Here is a 21,465-nt window from a genome sequence, read left to right on the forward strand (position 1 = left end):
GGAATTAGGCCTGACATGCTTCTCCAGGAGGAAGCAACATGATCCTTCATGTAGATGCAGAGAAAAGAGCCCAGAACCTCTGTCTATGGGCTGACCTGCAACAGAATCCAGAATATCTAGCTATGGGCTGACCTGCAACAGAATCCAGAATATCTAGCTATGGGCTGACCTGCAACCAGGGGGGCAACAGAATCAGAATATCTAGCTATGGAACCTGCAACAGAATCTCAGGAGCTCAGATAAAAAACAAGCTTACAATCTGTGGTGTCTGGGAGTGTTTAACCTAGGAAGATTATCCTATTGGTTAAGGGGTCCTGAATTTCATTGTTTTAAATTGTTTGTTACACACAAGCCTCTTGCTCCTCTGCAGCCCTACATACAGCCCCAACATCAGTAGGCGACAGGCAGACAACAGTACTGTGGCGTCTCAATCCAGGCTGTCAGAGCGAGGCTGTAGTCTTTTATCTGCTCTGCTCTCCACATCTGGAGGCTCTCTGTCAGTAAATCTCCCGGGCTCCACTGCAGATCCCCTGTGTGTTTAAGCTGTTACAAGAAACAGAGCTGTTTGACCTTCTCATTCACCAGGCCGTCTGTGAAGAGACACACAGTCTGCTGCCCGTCCAAGCCCCCTACAGCCCCAGCCACACACAGCCTTGTCCCAGCCCCCTACAGCCCCAGCCACACACAGCCTTGTCCCAGCCCCATACAGTCTCAGCTCCATACAGCCTTTTCCTAGCTCCATACAGCCTTGTCCCAACCCCATACAGCCTTGTCCTAGCCCCTCCATACAGCCTTGTCCTAGCCCATACAGCCCCAGCTCCATACAGCCTTGTCCTAGCTCCATACAGCCCCAGCTCCATACAGCCTTGTCCTAGCTCCATACAGCCCCAGCTCCATACAGCCTTGTCCTAGCTCCATACAGTCTCAGCTCCATACAGCCTTTTCCTAGCTCCATACAGCCTTGTCCCAGCCCCATGCAGCCTTGTCCCAGCCCCATACAGCCTTGTCCTAGCCCCATACAGTCCCAGCCCCATACAGCCTGGTCCTAGCCCCATACAGTCCCAGCTCCATACAGCCTTGTCCTAGCTCCATACAGCCCCAGCTCCATACAGCCTGGTCCTAGCCCCATACAGTCCCAGCTCCATACAGCCTTGTCCTAGCTCCATACAGCCCCAGCTCCATTCAGCCTTGTCCTAGCCCCATACAGTCCCAGCTCCATTTCAGCCTTGTCCTAGCTCTGTACAGCCCTAGCTCTATACAGCATTGTCCATGCCCCAGCCCCATACAGCCTTGTCCCGGCCCCATACAGCCTTGTCCTAGCCCCATACAGTCCCAGCCCCATACAGCCTTGTCCCAGCCCCATACAGCCTTGTCCCAGCCCATACAGCCTTGTCCCAGCCCCATACAGCCTTGTCCCAGCCCCATACATCCTTGTCCCAGCCCCATACAGCCCAATCTCCATACAGCCTTGTTCTATCCCCATTCAGCCTTGTTTTAGCTCCATACAGCCTTGCCCCAATCCCAGCTCCATACAGCCTTGTCCTAGCCCCATACAGCCCCAGCCCCATACTGCCTTGTCCTAGCCCCATACAGCCTTGTCCTAGCCCCATACAACCTTGTCCTAGCCCCATACAGCCTTGTCCTCACCCCATACAGCCTTGGCCTCGCTCCTTACAGACTTGTCCTCGCTCCATACAGCCTTGACCTAGGCCCATACAGGAAAGTAACTACTGATGGAATCAGATCAGGATTAACCAGTTTCACTGTGCCCATCCCTGCCAGTGCTGCTGGATAAAGCTAGCTGTGGTTCCAACTCAGGCCAAGCAGATCCACTTTCAGCCTCTCTGACTGGTCGATATCTCAGGCTGGGCTTCATCCCAGGAGTCCCTAATGGCAGGAACTATTGGAGCCACAGTAATACTATCTGTGTCTGCGGTGGGGGGAACAGGGGGAGGTGACTTTGTGAAGGGGGGGGTACACGGCTCTCTGACACTCCCAGACCTCAGTAAGTCCAGGAGCTGGGAAAGAGGGTAGACATCCCAGAGCAACAGTGCTAGGTTAGCCTACAGAAAGACAGACCGCCAGAAGAGAGAAAGACTCATGGAACATTCCCTCAGAAACTTCAAAAGAACAGCAGTAACAGCGTGATTCACTACTGCAAGGCTCGGGCGGTTGTGTGAGTAGACAGAGAGGAATGCTCCTTAATCTCAGACCTCTAATAACAGATGCATGGGTATGTATGGGAGCTGACGGGCTGACTGGCTCCATACTGCAGGATTGGGTGGCTGTGCCACTGCAGGGGCCCTGGGCTCCGGACAATGTGCCTACTACTGCAGCCTCCATCCCTGCAGACTGGATACTCAGCGAGAGAGGCACCACCTAATGCCTTCCTTATGGACTGACTGACTGGCCCTGCAGAGAGAAGGTATGTTAACTATCTCCTGTTCTGTTCTTACTGCTACATTGGGACGGTGACCCTTTGAGACATAAGAGACTTAACCAATGATTCATGTAGACACTAGATGGCTGATAGGGGGTGATGTCTTGGCACTCCCCCACCATTGTAAAAAACATTTTGGAAGCTATAGAAATGCATTTATTAATGTCTACATTCATTTTGAAACATGTATTCTAATACAGACACCTTAATGCATACTTTAAATTATATTATGTGAGCTAAAAATACAAGTACAATTAAAAATATATTAAAACAATTCCTTAAAGTATACTTTTTTAGATTGCTAATGTTAATGTCCCCACAGCAAGAAAAACATACTTAAACACATGTAATTTGTCCTTGAAACATTTATCTGAAACACTGTAGAATTCCATTCATTCCTAAGGAGGACAGCTCTACTGGGGAGTTCTAATATGGCCGATCGGTGGCTTCAGAGCCTCTCAGTGGCCAATACATAGCATTAACAATCCAGAGTTTATATACAGTGCCTTTACAAAGAATTGAGACCCATTGACTTTTTCCACAGTTTGTTGTGTTACAGCTGAAATGTATTACATTTAGATTTTTTGTTTGTAGAAAATGTTAGAATTATTTTTATTAAAAGCTGAAATGTCTTGAGTCAATAAGTGTTCAACCCCTTTGTTATGGCAAGTATAAATGAGTTCAGGAATAAAAATGTGCTTAACAAATGGCATATTAAGTTGCAGGGACTCATTGTGTGTCCGATAAGAGTGGTTAACATCCTTTTTGTATGACTGCCCCATCTCTGCACACACATACAGGTAATTGTAAGGTCCCTTAGTCGAGTAGTGAGTTCAGCTCATGTCACCAGGTTGACCTTAAAATGAGGGACAGGTTATTTATTTTTCTTAAAATGAATCACTAATCACATTCAATAAATAATCATCTTCAGAAATGACTTTGTCAAAGTAACAAAATAATGATGGCTTTACAGTGACGGTTGAGAACCTGGTGTTCAGAGTGTTAAAATCTTGCTAGAAATCACAAAGTGCACAGAAGGAACTTTGACACAGATTTATGGAGTTTTCAATGTCTATATTAAAGGGCATGTCATTTAATAATACAGGCTTTTTAAATGGAATATTGGTGCACAATCTCTACTTAAAAGGGAGGCAAAAGGGACTCATTTCGTGGCACGACCCAGAGACCTGGAGCTGGAAGCAGCCTCACCTTTATAGTGCATCACAGGGAGCAGAGGTGTGGAGGCGAGAGGGAGACGAAAAAAGAGGACAGAAGAGATAGAGAAGAGAGAATGGAGGGAGTGTGGGGAAGAGAGGGATGTGTGAGGAGGTAGGAAGAAGCAGAGAGGGAGAGAAAATTAGGGATATGTGAGGAGAAAGAGAGAATCTCACCTGAGAGCAGAGCAACATGACCAGTTCCACGACAGAGGTGCTGGATTTCATACACACCAGACCTGGAGGGAAGACAGAACAGAGAGTTAGAAGCAGAGTTGTCATACAACACACATGACAGTCTTACTTTCCTTCATATAAGTCACTACGAAACCTCACCAATGACATGTGGGAGGGGCTAACATTGTAGTCACTACCAGAGAAGAAGACACTCTGGAGGAATCATTATGGGCTGGTGGGGCCAGGGCCCGTTGGCATGGTTACATGAAGACGTCAGTCAGTGTGATTGACAGCATGAGTCGACAACCAGGGATGAGATGTCAACATTTTGATAAACACACAGACAGACCATCTCAGGGATGTCAAACATCTCTTCTGTTTTACTGTTGATGCAAAGAAAGAGCTGCCAGGATCAGAAATGGTAAATTACCTAACATGTTACAATAATAAAAACATTTAGCTTCCTGAAACCACTGAGATAGAGACAAAGTGACAAAGAGTGTGTCCCAAATGGCACCCTATTCCCTCTGCAATGCATTACGTTGACAAGAGCCCTATTGGCTTTGATCAAAAGCAGTGCACTACATAGGAAATAGGGTGCTATTTTGGATGGAGACAAAGTAGACTATTGTATAATGTGAAGAGTGTGAATCTTCCTCCTGTTCTTGCACAGCACTGACACGGTCTGGGACTGAGACTGTTGTAAACAGGGGATGTGACCCTCTCTAGTTCACAGACAGCTACAGATGTCCTATTACACACACACACACAGACACACACACACAGCTAGTCTACAACGGCTGACCTCTTGTTACTGCAATGACCAGTTCTCCCATCACTCAGCTCTCTCTGACACAGGGGGTCAGGTGGTAGGGTGACCCTGCCCATAGTGACCCCGGCCCTACTTTGGTATGCTGGCCTAATGACCATGGACCCTGGCTGTACGCTGGTACACAAACTAAATGTTTTCGATTTAAACAGGGTCTGCCCCTCTGAACAGGCCTTTCCTGTGAGCAGGGCAGGGTTAAATCATTGGAGTGAATGTGGAATTGTCGAGCAGTGTGCTGATGGGTTGGGCAGGGAGGGAGGGGGGTTCATAAAGAGAGGGGGAGGCAGGGAAAGGAGAGGCAGGGGAGAGGAGTGAAGAGGCAAAAAGAGTGGAGGTTGGGGAGGAAGGGGGAAGGAGAGGAGAGGCAGAGAGAGGAGAGGTAGGGGAGGGAGGAGAGGAGAGGCAGAGAGAGGGGAGGTAGGGGAGGGAGGAGAGGAGAGGGGAGGAAGGAGAGGAGAGGTAGGGGAGGGAGGAGAGGAGAGGGGAGGGAGGGAGGGAGGGAGGAGAGGAGAGGTAGGGGGGGGGAGGGAGGAGAGGAGAGGTAGGGGAGGGAGGAGAGGAGAGGGGAGGGAGGGGGAAGGAGAGGAGCCAGAGAGAGGAGAGGTAGGGGAGGAAGGGGAAGGAGAGGAGAGGAGAGGCAGAGAGAGGAGAGGTAGGGGAGGGAGGAGAGGAGAGGTAGGGGTGGAAGGGGGAAGGAGAGGAGAGGCAGAGAGAGGAGAGGTAGGGGAAGAAGGGGGAAGGAGAGGAGCCAGATAGAGGGGAGGTAGGGGAGGAAGGAGGAAGGAGAGGAGACAGAGAGAGGAGAGGTAGGGGAGGAAGGAAAGGAGACAGAGAGAGGGGAGGCCATCACAACGACAACTCTGTTCGATCAGGGGCCTCCCTCTCAACTCCAAGTGCATCATGGGCCAGGGGCCAGGCCAGGGTGGCTGGACATAATTACCACACTGACAACATGTCTAGAGAGGGGGAGAGGAGGGGTGAGGAGGAGAGGAGGAGGAGAGATGGGGGTGGCTGAGAGGGCACTCGGGCTGCGACCCCGGGTAATTTGAGTGATGGATGGCTGGTAATTGCTACTAAATGGAGAGACTTTCCATCAGGGCCCTGATTCAGCCTGGGAGGAAAAACAGCCTCTGTTCCTTGGTAAAGGTCTGGGCAAAGCATCTCAAAGTAGGACTGATCCCATCTCTTGTACTATGCTTTATGAATACTGGCTCTGTTGTGTTGATGAAGTGTGTTGTGTTTGCCTGGTCTGTGCTCAGCGGTGAGGTGTGTGTATCTGCCAGCGTTCTGACAGATGGACAGACAGGCTGAGTGAAGGGATCAGACAACATTCACACCTGTCAACTCTCCATAATTGTTAATCGTGTGTGCATGTGCGCGTGTGTGCGTATGCACGCGTGTGTGAGTGTGTGAGTGTGTATGTGGTAGCCCTCTCTGGGATATATTACTAGGCATCCAGCAGTGACACAGCAGCCAGTGGACATAAGGAGGGCCAGGAAAGGACAGACAGACTGAGGGATGGATGGCGGAAGGGATTCCACACACAGTTGGAGGAGAAACGAGAGAGATTCTACACAGCACCTGTACCTTCTATGAGCAGCTCTTGGCCATGGCTTCCCAACAGGGTCCTAGAGAGGAACGGTGCAAAGTCCACAAAGATCTCCCTGAGGAGGGGGGCCACCTTCTCCAGAGCACGCTCCAACTTAGTAGTGATACTGTGGAAGAGAACAGAGCAGGGAGATACAGAAAGAGAGAGAGAGGGGGGATACAGAGAACAGGGAAAGAAACAGGGTTGAGAGAGAGGGGGGTGAAGAAAGAGAGAGAGAGAGGATGTCAGAGAGGAGAGGAAGAGACAGAGGTGAGAGGAGAAAGATAACAGTAAACAAATGAGTATAAGGTTGGGTAGGGTTGTGTGGTGAGCAGAGCAGAGTAGAGCCCTCCACCTGGGTTAGTACATGATAGTTAGAACATCCTTTCACACACAGCAGAACAGAAAACATAATTGGTAGTACTGGTGCTCCTGATTCAGAAAATAAATCAAAATACTTGGGTGAACTGTTGGAATCATAGAAATACAATGACAATTCTAATTCTATTGTTGGTTTTGTTTGGCATGACAACAAATTAAAAAGGCATGTAGGAGTTATGACAAGGTAGGAATCAAAGTGTTGGTCAGTGTTTCTCATGCGACCCTAATCATAGTTAAATAGATGTTCCATTCAGACAAAGATTTTAGAATAATCTATCTGTTTCAGCACATGTCGTTGCACCAACAACATACTGATCTATACCACCACTGGTAGCAACCTGTACTAGAGATAACGTTTGCTTTGCCCTAGCTAGTTAATTTAGCTAACTGGCATTAAACTAGCTTGTTAGCGATTAGCATTAACGATTACCATTATTTTAGGCATATGCCAGCTTCCTTAGAATAACTAACTCACATTTTGCAGAGAGCAAAATACAGAAACTAAGTGGGTGGGTTAGTAACGGATTACATGTAAGGGATTATAAAAAACTGGTAACTGTAATCCGTTACGTTACCAGCAAAAAAATTGTAATCTGACTGCAGATACTTTTGAAAAACTACATGATTACTTTGAGGATTACTTTTAAATTCAGAAAGAATGGTTGCTCTATTTTCTCAATGACATTCAAATCAGCATTGAAAAAAGGCGAACATTTAAGAGACCACTATGACACACCAAATGGGTTTGATGGATACCGGGGAAAGAGCAGGAATAGGCTTTTGTAGGCTACAGTCCAAGCTATGTCTTCCAATGGTGCGACTGCTGTCCACATCCAAAGATTATCCAACTTGAATAAACGCTTGGAGGTAAGGATGACAGCAGTGGTTTAGTCTACAACGATACGGATATCACTTATTATTGAAATCTACATAGCGCATTGATGTGAATCAGTGTGATTCTCATTTAGCTATTTGCGCCTTGCGGATTGTGGTTGTTGTGGATGGCTGTTCACAAATCTAAATGTGTATTTGAATCCAATAATGTTTGAATTCAAGAAGTTTAAGCTGCCTATCAATCATTGTTTTTGAAACCAGTGGACAGCCAGTCAAAAATGCACTCTTGCAACAGCTGCATAGTGAGGATCCCAGCCTATGGAACAACAGCTGCATAGTGAGGATCCCAGCCTATGGAACAACAGCTGCATAGTGAGGATCCCAGCCTATGGAACAACAGCTGCATAGTGAGGATCCCAGCCTATGGAACAACAGCTGCATAGTGAGGATCCCAGCCTATGGAACAACAGCTGCATAGTGAGGATCCCAACCTATGGAATAAAAGTGGGGCTTTTATTCCTCAATATAATTCATGCTGATATAATTCAAATATATAATTTAATCGTATTATTATATATAGTAGAAAGCGATGGGTTAGAAGAAGCCTACATAACCAACCCACCAATCAGATTACGTTACCGAGTTTGGGTAATCCAAAAGTTACGTTACTGATTACAATTTTGGACAGGTAACTAGTAACTGTAATGGATTACATTTAGAAAGTAACCTACCCAACCTGGCAAAATCATAGTATAATAGAGAAAACATGGATTCATATTAAGAAGCAAGGTGGAAAGCAACATCTCTCTTGTTTTGGAAGAATATGTTGAGTGCATGGACAGCATACTGAGAGAATAAACAGGAGAAACTGTGTGTGTGACCCAGGAACTGCATGGAAGCATACAACGGCAGGAGGCAGCCTGTCTTGTTTGAGCAGTGTAGAGATGAGTGTTGCCATGAAATATTGTTATGCATTGCCTTAGTCTAAATGGTGCTCTCAAAATAAACCAGGTCACACAGCAAAATAAAACTCCAGGTCACACAGCAAAATAAAACTCCAGGTCACACAGCAAAATAAAACTCCAGGTCACACAGCAAAATAAAACTCCAGGTCACACAGCAAAATACAACTCCAGGTCACACAGCAAAATAAAACTCCAGGTCACACAGCAAAATAAAACTCCAGGTCACACAGCAAAATAAAACTCCAGGTCACACAGCAAAATAAAACTCCAGGTCACACAGCAAAATAAAACTCCAGGTCACACAGCAAAATACAACTCCAGGTCACACAGCAAAATACAACTCCAGGTCACACAGCAAAATAAACACAGCAAAATAAAACTCACACACAGCAAAATAAAACTCCAGGTCACACAGCAAAATAAAACTCCAGGTCACACAGCAAAATAAAACTCCAGGTCACACAGCAAAATAAAACTCCAGGTCACACAGCAAAATAAAACTCCAGGTCACACAGCAAAATAAAACTCCAGGTCACACAGCAAAATAAAACTCCAGGTCACACAGCAAAATAAAACTCCAGGTCACACAGCAAAATAAAACTCCAGGTCACACAGCAAAATAAAACTCCAGGTCACACAGCAAAATAAAACTCCAGGTCACACAGCAAAATAAAACTCCAGGTCACACAGCAAAATAAAACTCCAGGTCACACAGCAAAATAAAACTCCAGGTCACACAGCAAAATAAAACTCCAGGTCACACAGCAAAATAAAACTCCAGGTCACACAGCAAAATAAAACTCCAGGTCACACAGCAAAATAAAACTCCAGGTCACACAGCAAAATAAAACAAAATAAAACCAGGTCACACAGCAAAATAAAACTCCAGGTCACACAGGTCACACAGCAAAATAAAACTCCAGGTCACACAGCAAAATAAAACTAAACAGCAAAATAAAACTCAGGTCACACAGCAAAATAAAACTCCAGGTCACACAGCAAAATAAAACTCCAGGTCACACAGCAAAAAAACTAAAACTCCAGGTCACACAGCAAAATAAAACTAGGTCACACAGCAAAATAAAACTCCAGGTCACACAGCAAAATAAAACTCCAGGTCACACAGCAAAATAAAACTCCAGGTCACACAGCAAAATAAAACTCCAGGTCACACAGCAAAATAAAACTCCAGGTCACACAGCAAAATAAAACTCCAGGTCACACAGCAAAATAAAACTCCAGGTCACACAGCAAAATAAAACTCCAGGTCACACAGCAAAATAAAACTCCAGGTCACACAGCAAAATAAAACTCCAGGTCACACAGCAAAATAAAACTCCAGGTCACACAGCAAAATAAAACTCCAGGTCACACAGCAAAATAAAACTCCAGGTCAACAGCAAAATAAAACTCAGGTCACACAGCAAAATAAAACTCCAGGTCACACAGCAAAATAAAACTCCAGGTCACACAGCAAAATAAAACTCCAGGTCACACAGCAAAATAAAACTCCAGGTCACACAGCAAAATAAAACTCCAGGTCACACAGCAAAATAAACTCCAGGTCACAAACTCCAGGTCACACAGCAAAATAAAACTCCAGGTCACACAGCAAAATAAAACTCCAGGTCACACAGCAAAATAAAACTCCAGGTCACACAGCAAAATAAAACTCCAGGTCACACAGCAAAATAAAACTCCAGGTCACACAGCAAAATAAAACTCCAGGTCACACAGCAAAATAAAACTCCAGGTCACACAGCAAAATAAAACTCCAGGTCACACAGCAAAATAAAACTCCAGGTCACACAGCAAAATATTTTGCCGCATATGCAGCCAATATGCAGCAGTTTAGAGCAGTGACTGTGTCTAGTAGAGGTCTTCACGAGTCCACCCGAACCTAAATACCCGAGACCTGACCTGGGATCTGAGCTGGTTCAAAATGTTACGTTTTCCCTCGGGTCTGAGTCGGGTCCAGTTGGATTTTCATTGTGTCTCGGGTCTATGTAACTACAGCTGATAGACCCGAGTGGACCAGCATGGACCCGACCACAGCTCTGTACAGCCTACAGAATATTTATTTATAATAAGGTGGATTTATTGACTTATAGAAGGCCTAGACAACATATTCGTTAACCAGAAGAGCAACTTGGCTGAGGTCCAATTGTCACTCAGGTCCAATCTAGACCCGGACCCGTCTAGGTCTGGTTGTCATTGGATCCATTCGGGTTCGGGTCTCATCGTTCTCGGGTTCGGGTCTGATTGTCTTCGGTCCAACTTTTTGGACCCGAGAAGACCTCTACAGCCTATTAGTTTCCATCTACAACCTGGGAAGGAGGGGGCATGCAACCATACAGGAAGCATGTAAAAGCAGAGAGATACTGCCTTGAGCCTGTTCACTAGTATAGAAACAAATCACAGACAGACATACAGACAGAGAGGGAGGGAGAGAGGGAGGTGAGGGAGAGAGGCTTGGCCTAGGAGGGACTAGAAGCAAAGTGGCTTCTGCCCCATGGCCTCCTGGGAAGAATATGAAGGTGAAAAGATGAGTGTATCAGTGAGACAGTAACACCTGTGTGAGCGATGTTAAATAGTGCTTGCCTATGACACTGGCCTGCACCTCTGGGGGCCATCTCTGTCTCTGTCTCTGTGTGGCCACGCTGCAGGGACCAACTAAAGACTCTCAGATCCTGGTCCACCTCACAGAGCAACGCACTGAAATACACAGAGATTGCAGCAGTGACTATGACTGAGTCCCAAATGGCACCCTTTATCCCCTTTATAGTGCACTACTTCTGACTAGAACCCATATGTCTATTGTCTACCCAACAAGCTGCATGTGAGTCTGACTGGACTGAAATGAGAGTTCAGTATGATCATACACACAGCTCTGCAACCAGGTGAGACACAGACACACACACTCGCCACTTCCATCATTGACTCCACAGTTATGGTAAGTGATGTTGGTTACTGCTGCCATAGCAACTGATTTGCAATTCCTTTAGAGGGGGGCAGAAGAGAGTGAGAGTGTGTGTGTGGCTGTGGGACTGGGAGACAGAGAGAGAGGTACTCAGGCTCTCTGCAGCACTAGAGATGCCTGTCACAAACCATTACAGGAGGTGGGGACTAAGACTTAAGGTCACAGCAGCATCCACACACACACACGCACACGCACACACACACACACACACACACACACACACACACACAGTTTTCTCTGAATTACCATTCACACAACACCACAGGCAGTGGTTACATGCTGATAGAGAAAGACATGCACTGTTCAGTGGCTCCAGGTGATATATGGGGAATATGTCTGTAGCACTGAAATGTATAATCTCTCTACTACACACACACACAGCACTGTCACACCCTGACCCTACCTCATGTTCTCCACTGTGTCTTCAGGCATGGGCGCCACCGGCTGGACAGCAGGCAGGTTCTTACTGGTGGCCCCGTTGACGAAGGATGAGGAAGAGGTGGAGGAAGAGGAGGCTGAGTCTGTAGCTCCTGCAGGGAACAAACACACCAACCAACGTCACACTGGGAGAAGAATGGGAGCAGAAGTATACAACTTTATTATATAACCAAGTATATAACTATATTATATACCCACGTACTGTATACAACTATATTATATACCCAAGTACTGTATACAACTATACAGTACAGATTATGACTATACAGTACAGTATAAAACTTCATTAGATAACTAAATATACAACTATATTATATACCCAAGTTCTGTATACAACTATATTATATACCCAAGTATACAACTGTACAATACAGAATACAACTATACAGTACAGTATACAACTCAATTACATAACCAACTATAGAAATACACAGTATACAACTCCATTATACAGTATACAACTATACATTATAGCATACACTATACAACTATATTATATACCCAAGAACAGAAATATACAGTATACACCTCCATTATATACCCAATTATAAACTGGGTGGTTCGAGCCCTGAATGCTGATTGGCTGACAGTCGTGTTATATCAGACCGTATACGATGGGTATGACAAAACATTTATTTTTACTGCTCTAATTACATTGGTAACCAGTTTTTAATAGCAATAAGTCACCTCTGGGGGTTGTGGTACAGTATATTGCCAATATACCACGGCTAAGGGCTATGTCCAGGCACTCCGCATTGCGTCGTGCAGTTGGACAGTCCTTGGCTGTGGTATATTGGCCATATACCACACCCCCTTGGGCCTTATTGCTTAAATATACAACTATACAGTATACACCTATGCTGTATATTATCTACCCAAGGTCTGTTTCAGTTACAGGGCCCACCTATAAGAATGACATCCGCCTTGAACCATTCATTGTAAGTATATGAATGTCTAATGTCCAATTCAATATAACGGTTGTTCAAACACGGTGCATTGTACTGTAGCTACATCTGTTGCATTTCTTTTGAAATATTGGGTTACATGTTTAATAGGATACGATTAAGACGTTTTCCATCCATCATCATTCCAGGTATCACATGCCTGTCCTTGAGTTCATGGGTCACGTTGACAAAGAACATCTACAGAACAGAACTGTTCATGGGGTCTGAGGGAAGGAGGGAGAGAAGGAGGGAGAGAGAAAAAGAGAAAGAGTGGGAGAAAGAGACGGTGAGAGAGAAGGGGGAGAGAGAGTGAGAAAGAGGGAGGGGGGGCGACAGAGAAGGAGGAAGGTAGGGAGAGAGAAGAGCCCCTGGGTTTAACTGAAAGGGAGAGAAGGTTATAGATGGAAAAGTGGGAAGGAAAGAGGGGAAGGGGAGGAAGAGAGAAGGGGTTTAACTGATAGAAAGAGAAGCAAGAGGAGGGGAGAGAGAAGAGCCCCTGGGTTTAACTGATAGAAAGAGAAGCAAGAGGAGGGGAGAGAGAAGAGCCCCTGGGTTTAACTGATAGAAAGAGAAGCAAGAGGAGGGGAGAGAGAAGAGCCCCTGGGTTTAACTGAAAGGAGAGAAGAGGAGAGAGAGGAAGAGCCCCTGGGTTTAACTGAAAGGGAGAGAAGCGAGAGGAGAGGAGAGGAGAGAGAAGAGCCCATGGGTTTAACTGAAAGAGAGAGAAGTGAGAGGAGAGGATAGGAGAGAAGAGAGCCCCTGGGTTTAACTGAAAGAGAGAGAGAAGCGGGAGGAGAGGAGAGCCCCTGGGTTTAACTGAAAGAGAGAGAAGCGGGAGGAGGGGAGAGCCCCTGGGTTTAACTGAAAGAGAGAGAAGCGGGAGGAGGGGAGAGAGGAGAGCCCCTGGGTTTAACTGAAAGCACAGTGACACATCTGTCACATTCCTGCTGAGTGGATAGGGACATTTAATAGGTGTTGCAGCTTTAATGGTCTCTGTATTAAGTGGCTTCTTTCGAAGGCCTGCTGCATCATGGGACCCTGGGCTCAACAGCATGGAACAGGGCCTAAGGGGAGAGGACAGTCAAATGGAACCCTATTCCCTATTTAGTGCACTACTTTTGTTCAGGGCCCATTGGAAGCACACTACACTACAACTTCTACTACACTACACTAATTTGGTCTGAACAAATGAAACATAATAAAACAACAAGATCTACCATTTCTCGGAGGTCATTGAATGCATTTCAACCTGACCCGATTGTATTATCCTGCTTTATACAGCACAACTACCACACAGCAGGTCATAGCACTTTATAAACTGGGTGGTTCGAGCCCTGCATGCTGATTGGGTGACAGCCATGGTCTATACGACCGTATACCATGGGTATTACAAAACATGTATTTTTACTGCTCTAATTATGTTGGTAACCAGTTTATAACAGCAATAAGGCACCTCGGGGCCAATATATCATGGCTAAGCGCTGTGTCCAGGCACTCTGTGTTGTGTTGTGTGTAAGAACAGCCCGTAGCTGTGGTATATTGGCCACAGACCCCACCTCCTCTGACCTTATTGCTTAAGTATAGGAAGCCTGGCCCTGTCAGGAGATAGTACAGTAGAGAGTGCCCTCTGGTGCACAGTATGAGTTTCTACATTCCACCATTAAACCTCAGTCATCCAGCCGAGAAACAAATAGGTTATGTCCCAAATAGCACCATATTCTTTATATAGTGCACCACTTTTGACCAGATGCCTACGGGCCTTGGTAAAAACTAGTGCACTACATAGGGAGCCATTAGGGACGCAGATTCCGCTCCTATTCCTGGACCGGCATCAAAGGACACATTCCAGACCCACTGGGTTATTAAGATCTGCAGTAATTACTCCGATGAAATACTAACGAACTCCAACGAGCAACAGTTCCCTGGAAAGAATCCACATTACCGGCCAAACACATTAGTAGAGTGTTATTAGTAACCTCTTGGGTCTGAGACCCTGAGTACCATCCTTCAGAGGGCTTGTATGTCAGGCTGAATCTTAAACCAACCACTATCCCTTTACCCCTACGCCTTATCCCCTACACCTACCCCTACCCCCTACACCTATACCCTACTCCTTATCCCCTACACCTATCCCTGACCCCCTACACCTATACCCTACACCTAGCCCCTACCCTTTACTCACTAGCACCTCATATAGAAAAGAAAGGATCAGATAGGTATAAGCAATAATATTGGTATGGTAGTACTAGCTTCCTGTTAAGAAGCCACTTAATAACTGTAGGTTAGGTGGAATTGTCACTAATATTACTCATACCTATCCACACGTTTCAAGTATACACAAGTGGTTAGGTGTTAGGGCAGGCCTGGGCAACTCCCGTTCTCGGGGCCTGGTTGGTGTCACACTTCCCCCTAGCAAACACAGCTGATTAAACTAATTGCATTTTTAACTGAAGATCATGATTATTGGAGTCAGGTGTGTTAGCTGGGGCAGAACTGTGACACCAGTCAGGCCCCCGAGGACTGGAGTTGCCCAGGCCTGTGGGACTAGGGGTTGATGTGGGAAGCACTAGAAGATTTAGTCCCAAATTGCACCCTATTCTCCACATTTGACCAGGGCCCATGGGTGTAGGCCTACCGGTGGTGTTGATCATGCTCTTGGCGGTGTTGGAGGCTGCAGAAAAGATGTTGGGGGTGGAGCCTGTTGCCAGGCTACTGGAGGATGTGTGTCCAACCGTGTTCACAGCCAGACTGCCTGGTGGAGGCTTCTTCACTGGGACCACCACACTCCTATACAGAGAGAGACACACACACACACACACACACACACACACACACACACACACACACACACACACACACACACACACACACACACACACACACACACACACACACACACACACACACACACAAAGAGTACAGCTATGTGTAGCTAATGACCGAACCAAGCATCAGTAATGCTCCCATTAAGTTAAGAGAAACATTAAATACAGTACATGGAAATAGAAAAAGACTGTTCTGTGTGAAGACACTTCTGATTTCCTCATATATTTATAGACACTAGAACACATCACGAGGGAAGAAGGCAGTAAATGCTGCCAGCAGGGTGTGTGTCCCAAATGGCACTCTATTCTCTATACAGTGTACTACTTTTGATAAGAGCCCTGTACAACAGTAGTGCACTATACAGGGAATGGGGTGCTATTTGGCACAGACCCAGGGTCTTTAGATGACTAAACTTGTGACCTTCCCATGGTCCACTTAGAGAGCACAGAGCATACATTCAGACCACTGGGATATACTGCAGTTATTTATTCACTTCTGATGAACGGCATGACACACACACAAACGTCCATATCTCTGCATCTGCAGTGAAGAGTACTGATGGTGGCGGCATCATTTATTCAGTACATCTGTGTACTGCTGCTTTGGTCTAGACCAGAGGTCTCATTGACAGCAGCACATCACTGAGAAAACCAGCTATATGTTTAATATGTTTTCTAAAAAGGTATTCCTGGTTCATTTTGAGTTATTTATCTAATCATTTATTGGAGTAGGAGCACAAACAATAAAAACACTGACACGTTGAATGAACAATCACATGCATTGTTCCATCACACTTCAGATTAGCACTAATTCCAACAGTTGTCTCTTTTTAAAATAAACATGGAAAAAGCTAAGATAAGAATGTGTGCAGCTATCCCTGTGTGACATGGTTACGGTCTGATATGAACCTTTCATATGAATAATTGATTAGATGCAAAGACGACCTAAGACATCATGTATTAATATGGGTGTGTTTAATAGGGGCTGCTGTGAATAAAGAGAGGATTCATCTGGTGAGGAATATTAATGAACAGGACAAGACGACTATAGAGGAAAGAGAACCGCAGAACACATCCTGTAAGGACGCACACACACACGCACACGCACACACACACACACACACACACACACACACACACACACACACACACACACACACACACACACACACACACATACACACACACACACACACACACACGCACATACACACACACACACACACACACACACACACACACACACACACACACACACACACACACACACACACACACACACACACACACACACACACACACACACACACACACACACACACACATCTACACACATACATCCTCTATCATAAAGATATACTGTGGAAATGGATTAAAAAGATTACATTTCCTAACATAGTCTGTTCAATTAAAACCAAACAGATTAAATCAGTTCTTCATTATAAATGTAATCATACATTCAGTGCTAGACAACATCCCCCTGTGTTACTGTGAGAGCTGTACTACAGAGAGAGAGAGGGAGGGAGAGAGAAAGAAAAAGAAAGACAGAAAGAAAGAAAGAAAGAAAGAAAGAAAGAAAGGGAGGGAGGGAGAGAGAGAGGGAATGAGATTTAAAGGTGTATTTAGATCAGTCGTGCAGTGGTCCCATCTGGTCATCCAGTCCTGGGTATTGAAGTCTCTAATTGAAAACTCCACCTCAGAGAGACTATCAACCAGAAAGACCAGGGGACTCAGCCCTCCCCAGCCCTCCTCTCAACGCTCTGAGCCTTTTCTTTGTGCTCTGTTTTGATGTTGTCAGTCCCTATCAGCCTCAGGCCTGACAGCCCAGCCGTCCTGAGGCCTAGTCAGCCTAGCAGCTCATTCTGCTGGCAGGTGGAGAAGAATTAGACACAGCAAATTGAGGCTGGATGACATTAAAGCATGAAGGAGTCGTATGTGGGACCTGGACACTGTGTGTGAAAGCATTTCAAAATTAATACAGAGAGGTCTGGCAACTCATTTCAGCCTGCCAAGGCATATTAGGGCTGTGAGGGGTGAGAAGACAGGCTTGGGCGTGGGGTGGGAGGGGGGAGGGGTAAAATGGGAAGCCGCTTCTGTTTAATCAGTCATCAGGGCCCAGGGGACCTCTGCAGTCCTTCATCTGATCCTTCATCTCCTCCTCCCTCTCTACCTTTCCTCCCTCCTCCACCTCCTTATCTCTCCTCTCCTCCATTTGTACCTTCATCACAGGTGGCACACACACCAAACAGGCCACACTGACAGCCTTCCTATTTTGACATGGTTCAGGGTTTGTTGGTCCTAAATCTACCTCAATTATCTTCAACGTTCACCAGACAGAAAGATAAGGATTCTGGGATGTGAACCCTGACCTCCTGTCAGCAGCAGGTTACCACAGGGACAGCACACAGATTACTGTGTTCTTATCTACTGCAGGAATGTAATCACACAAGACCTTTCCAAACACACACCCACCCTCCCACACTCCTCCCCATGGGGGCTTAGCTAACAGTACCAGAGGTCTAACATGTGACTGATGTTTCGCTTGCTACTGTAAAACCATGAATGTTGCTCCTGACAACTAAACGGACTTAGTGGATAAACTGTGGCGTGTTGAGCGTGCTTGACTAACGATGCACATTATAGTTCTTTCTTGAAACGTATACAGGGCATTCAGAACGTATTCAGACCCCTTCCCCTTTTCCACATTTTGTTACATTACAGCCTTATTCTAAAATGGATTACATGTGGGGTTTTTCTCATTAATCTACACACAACTGCTTATTAAAATAAATGTGTTTTATTGTCACTTTCACCAGATATGTGCAGTGAAATGTGTTGTTTTACAGGGTCAGCCATAGCAGTACCGCACCCCTGGAGTAAATTAGGGCAAGTAACCAAAAGGTCGCTGGTTTGAATCCTTGAGCCGGCTAGGTGAAAATATGACGTTGTGCCCTTGTGCAAGGCACTTAACCCTAATTGCTCCCGTAAGTCGCTCTGGATAAGAGCGTTTGCTAAATGACAAAAATGTAAAATTTAAGTGCCTTGCTCAAGGGCACATCGGCAGATTTTTCACCTTGTCGGCTTGGGTATTCAAACCAGCGACCTTTCCATTATTAGCCCAAACAATCTATCACTAGGCTACCTGCCCAAGTTGTCAAATATGTATAAGATATGCATAACAGAGTGGCCTCCAGTACAAAGAGTGGAACTGCATGGTTGTGTGTGTATATGTGTGCATGTGTACCTGTCAAAGGAGTGAAACTGCATGGGCAGCATGGGGTGATGGGTCTCTCTCTGTACAGCAGGATCAGGGTAGGGGAGGGGCTCTGGTCCAGGCTCCACCCCCTCTACTGGCCCAGCCACTAGGCTCTTCAGAATCTCTCTGACGTTGATGTTTGATTGACTGATCGAGGAGATGGAGGAGGCGGTTGTTAGAACCTCCAGGCCAGGCGGCTCCAAGAGGAACTCCTGGCTATGCTTCTCCCCAGAGGAAAGGCTGCCGAGCAGGGCGGACATGACGTGAACACGCCCGGGTCCTGAAGGTTCCAGGTCTGCCCCATTTAACACACTGGTCACCTGGGGGGGTAGTTTAGTTATGTACTCTTGTACCTGTACCCTTCCTGGATTTATGCACGGACAAACATTATAATACAACTACAATCCATTCTAATAGAGCGAGAAAACAGAACACAGTCTAGTATCTAGATGAGCAACCTGTTCCTCTCCAATGCCAGAGTCAGTGTGTGGCAGAGATCCTCTCTCTATGTGGAGCTCCTCTACAGGGGTGGGGGGCTCCTTATTGTGGTCAGGGTAGGCCAGGGGGGTCTCTGGAACACACACACATACACACACACACACACACTTATTAAAGGACACAAGGTCACTGGGTGGGCTCACACACATTGATCATGTTCCAGGATGTCAAAAATGTGATGCATTGTGGGTTAATTGGGATTGACTGACTGATCGGCAAATAATAATGAGTAGTCATTCAAGATGCAAGGTGATTCGTAGATCAGCCAGTCGGGAGTTGAACAAGCCCATTCTCTCCCCATCTAACTTCTGAGTTCATCCTCTTCTAACTTCCATCTCAGATAGACATCTGCCACATGTCAGTTGGCTGGAAACTCTCTTCCTGGTGATATTACTTATGAGGGTGGCGAAGTGTCCTTCCCAGCAGCCTCTCTGATCCCACCCTCCTGGCCGATTGACTGGCTAATGAACCACGACAGACGGCTGGAAATAGAACTAGCCTCACAACGCCCCAAACTCTCAGCTATTCTCTGTTTCTCTCGCTTTCTTTTACTCTCTCTCTATCTCTTTATGTCGCTCTTGCTCTCTCCCAGCGTTTGTCCAATGGGATGTTACTGTTCATACCACAGAGACCAGGACTGCCTGTACAACTTTCATACACCCCACCCCGCTCCCAACTTCCCCTCCCCTCTCCCACCTCCCATCCGGCTCCTGCTTCCCTTCTCCGCTTCCATCCCTGTTCCCATGTTTAATACAGTGCAATTAGTGGATAACATGAATTAATAATAGAGCTGAGAGGATGGGTTATGGGAGGAGTTAGAGGCGGGGTTAGGGGAGGGAGTTGGATATCAGAAGTAAGCACCTGTGCTGGTAGGTGAGTTGATCTCGTGGCGAATGCTGCATGCTGATTGGCTGATCATCCTGTTGGGCTCTCTTTGGGGTTCCAGGATGTCCCTGTACTTTGACACCATGAGGACAGAGATGAAGTAGACCACCGCTAGGGCCAAGAACTGGGCCTGCTTACTGTCATCCTGGAGGGGACAAATATGCATGTTACACAAACACACGCACACAAACATGTTACACACGCACTAGCACACACAAACATGTTACACATGCACCAGCACACACAAACATGTTACACACGCACCAGCACACACAAACATGTTACACACGCACTAGCACACACAAACATGTTACACACGCACTAGCACACACAAACATGTTACACATGCACTAGCACACACAAACAATCATACTCACCACATCCCGGAACACGACAGCTCTCAGACGGTTGATGTCGACATCCTGTAAAAGCCTGTCAGGGTCCTGGATGGGAGAAAGGTTACTGAGAATGTTTTGGGGTTTAGGAGATCTAAAGTGAGGAGACTAAGGGAGTCTGACATCTTAGTGGTCGTGTAACAATCTGTTTACTTAGCCGTTAGCGTAGCATCCATATTACATTGGGTGTCACACTTAATGATCTCCCACACACCCTCCACTTATACAGTTGAAGTCGGAAGTTTACATACACTTAGGTTGGAGTCATTAAAACTCGTTTTTCAACCACTCCACAAATTTCTTGTCAACAAACTATAGTTTTGGCAAGTCAGGACATCTACTTTGTGGATGACACAAGTAATTTTTCCAACAATTGTTTACAGACAGATGATTTCACTGTATCTCAATTCCAGTGGGTCAGAAATGTACATACACTAAGTTGACTGTGCCTTTAAACAGCATGGAAAATTCCAGAAAATTATGTCATGGCTTTAGAAGCTTCTGATAGGCTAATTGCCATCATTTGAGTCAATTGGAGGTGTACCTGTGGATGTATTTCAAGGCCTACCTTCAAACTCCGTGCCTCTTTGCTTGACATCATGGGAAAATCAAAAGAAATCATCCAAGACCTCAGAAAAATAATTGTAGACCTCCACAAGTCTGATTCATCCCTGGAGGCAATTTCCAAATGCCTGAAGGCACCACGTTCATCTGTACAAACAATAGTATGCAAGTATAAACACCATGGGACCACACAGCAGTCATACCGCTCAGGAAGGAGATGCCTTCTGTCTCCTAGAGAAGAACGTACTTTGT

General features: G+C 45.9%; 1 protein-coding gene and 1 long non-coding RNA gene across 2 annotated transcripts in view; one reads left to right on the forward strand and one right to left on the reverse strand.

Annotated features, from left to right (window-relative positions):
• LOC112267393 (neurobeachin-like) overlaps nt 1-21,465 on the reverse strand; it is a 338,648-nt gene that overhangs the window by 204,225 nt on the left and 112,958 nt on the right. The window contains 8 exon segments of the mRNA XM_042297331.1: nt 3,832-3,893; nt 6,248-6,375; nt 11,812-11,938; nt 15,426-15,577; nt 18,860-19,191; nt 19,330-19,442; nt 20,231-20,399; nt 20,632-20,697. Coding sequence (XP_042153265.1) covers nt 3,832-3,893; nt 6,248-6,375; nt 11,812-11,938; nt 15,426-15,577; nt 18,860-19,191; nt 19,330-19,442; nt 20,231-20,399; nt 20,632-20,697 — 1,149 coding nt within the window.
• LOC121839268 lies at nt 2,047-12,411 on the forward strand. The gene is made up of 3 exons (XR_006078833.1): nt 2,047-2,176; nt 2,276-2,425; nt 11,837-12,411. It is a non-coding gene; the product is annotated as an uncharacterized LOC121839268 (long non-coding RNA).

The sequence above is a fragment of the Oncorhynchus tshawytscha genome, linkage group LG14 (genome assembly GCF_018296145.1).
Source record: "Oncorhynchus tshawytscha isolate Ot180627B linkage group LG14, Otsh_v2.0, whole genome shotgun sequence".
In the NCBI taxonomy this organism is placed as follows: domain Eukaryota; kingdom Metazoa; phylum Chordata; class Actinopteri; order Salmoniformes; family Salmonidae; genus Oncorhynchus; species Oncorhynchus tshawytscha.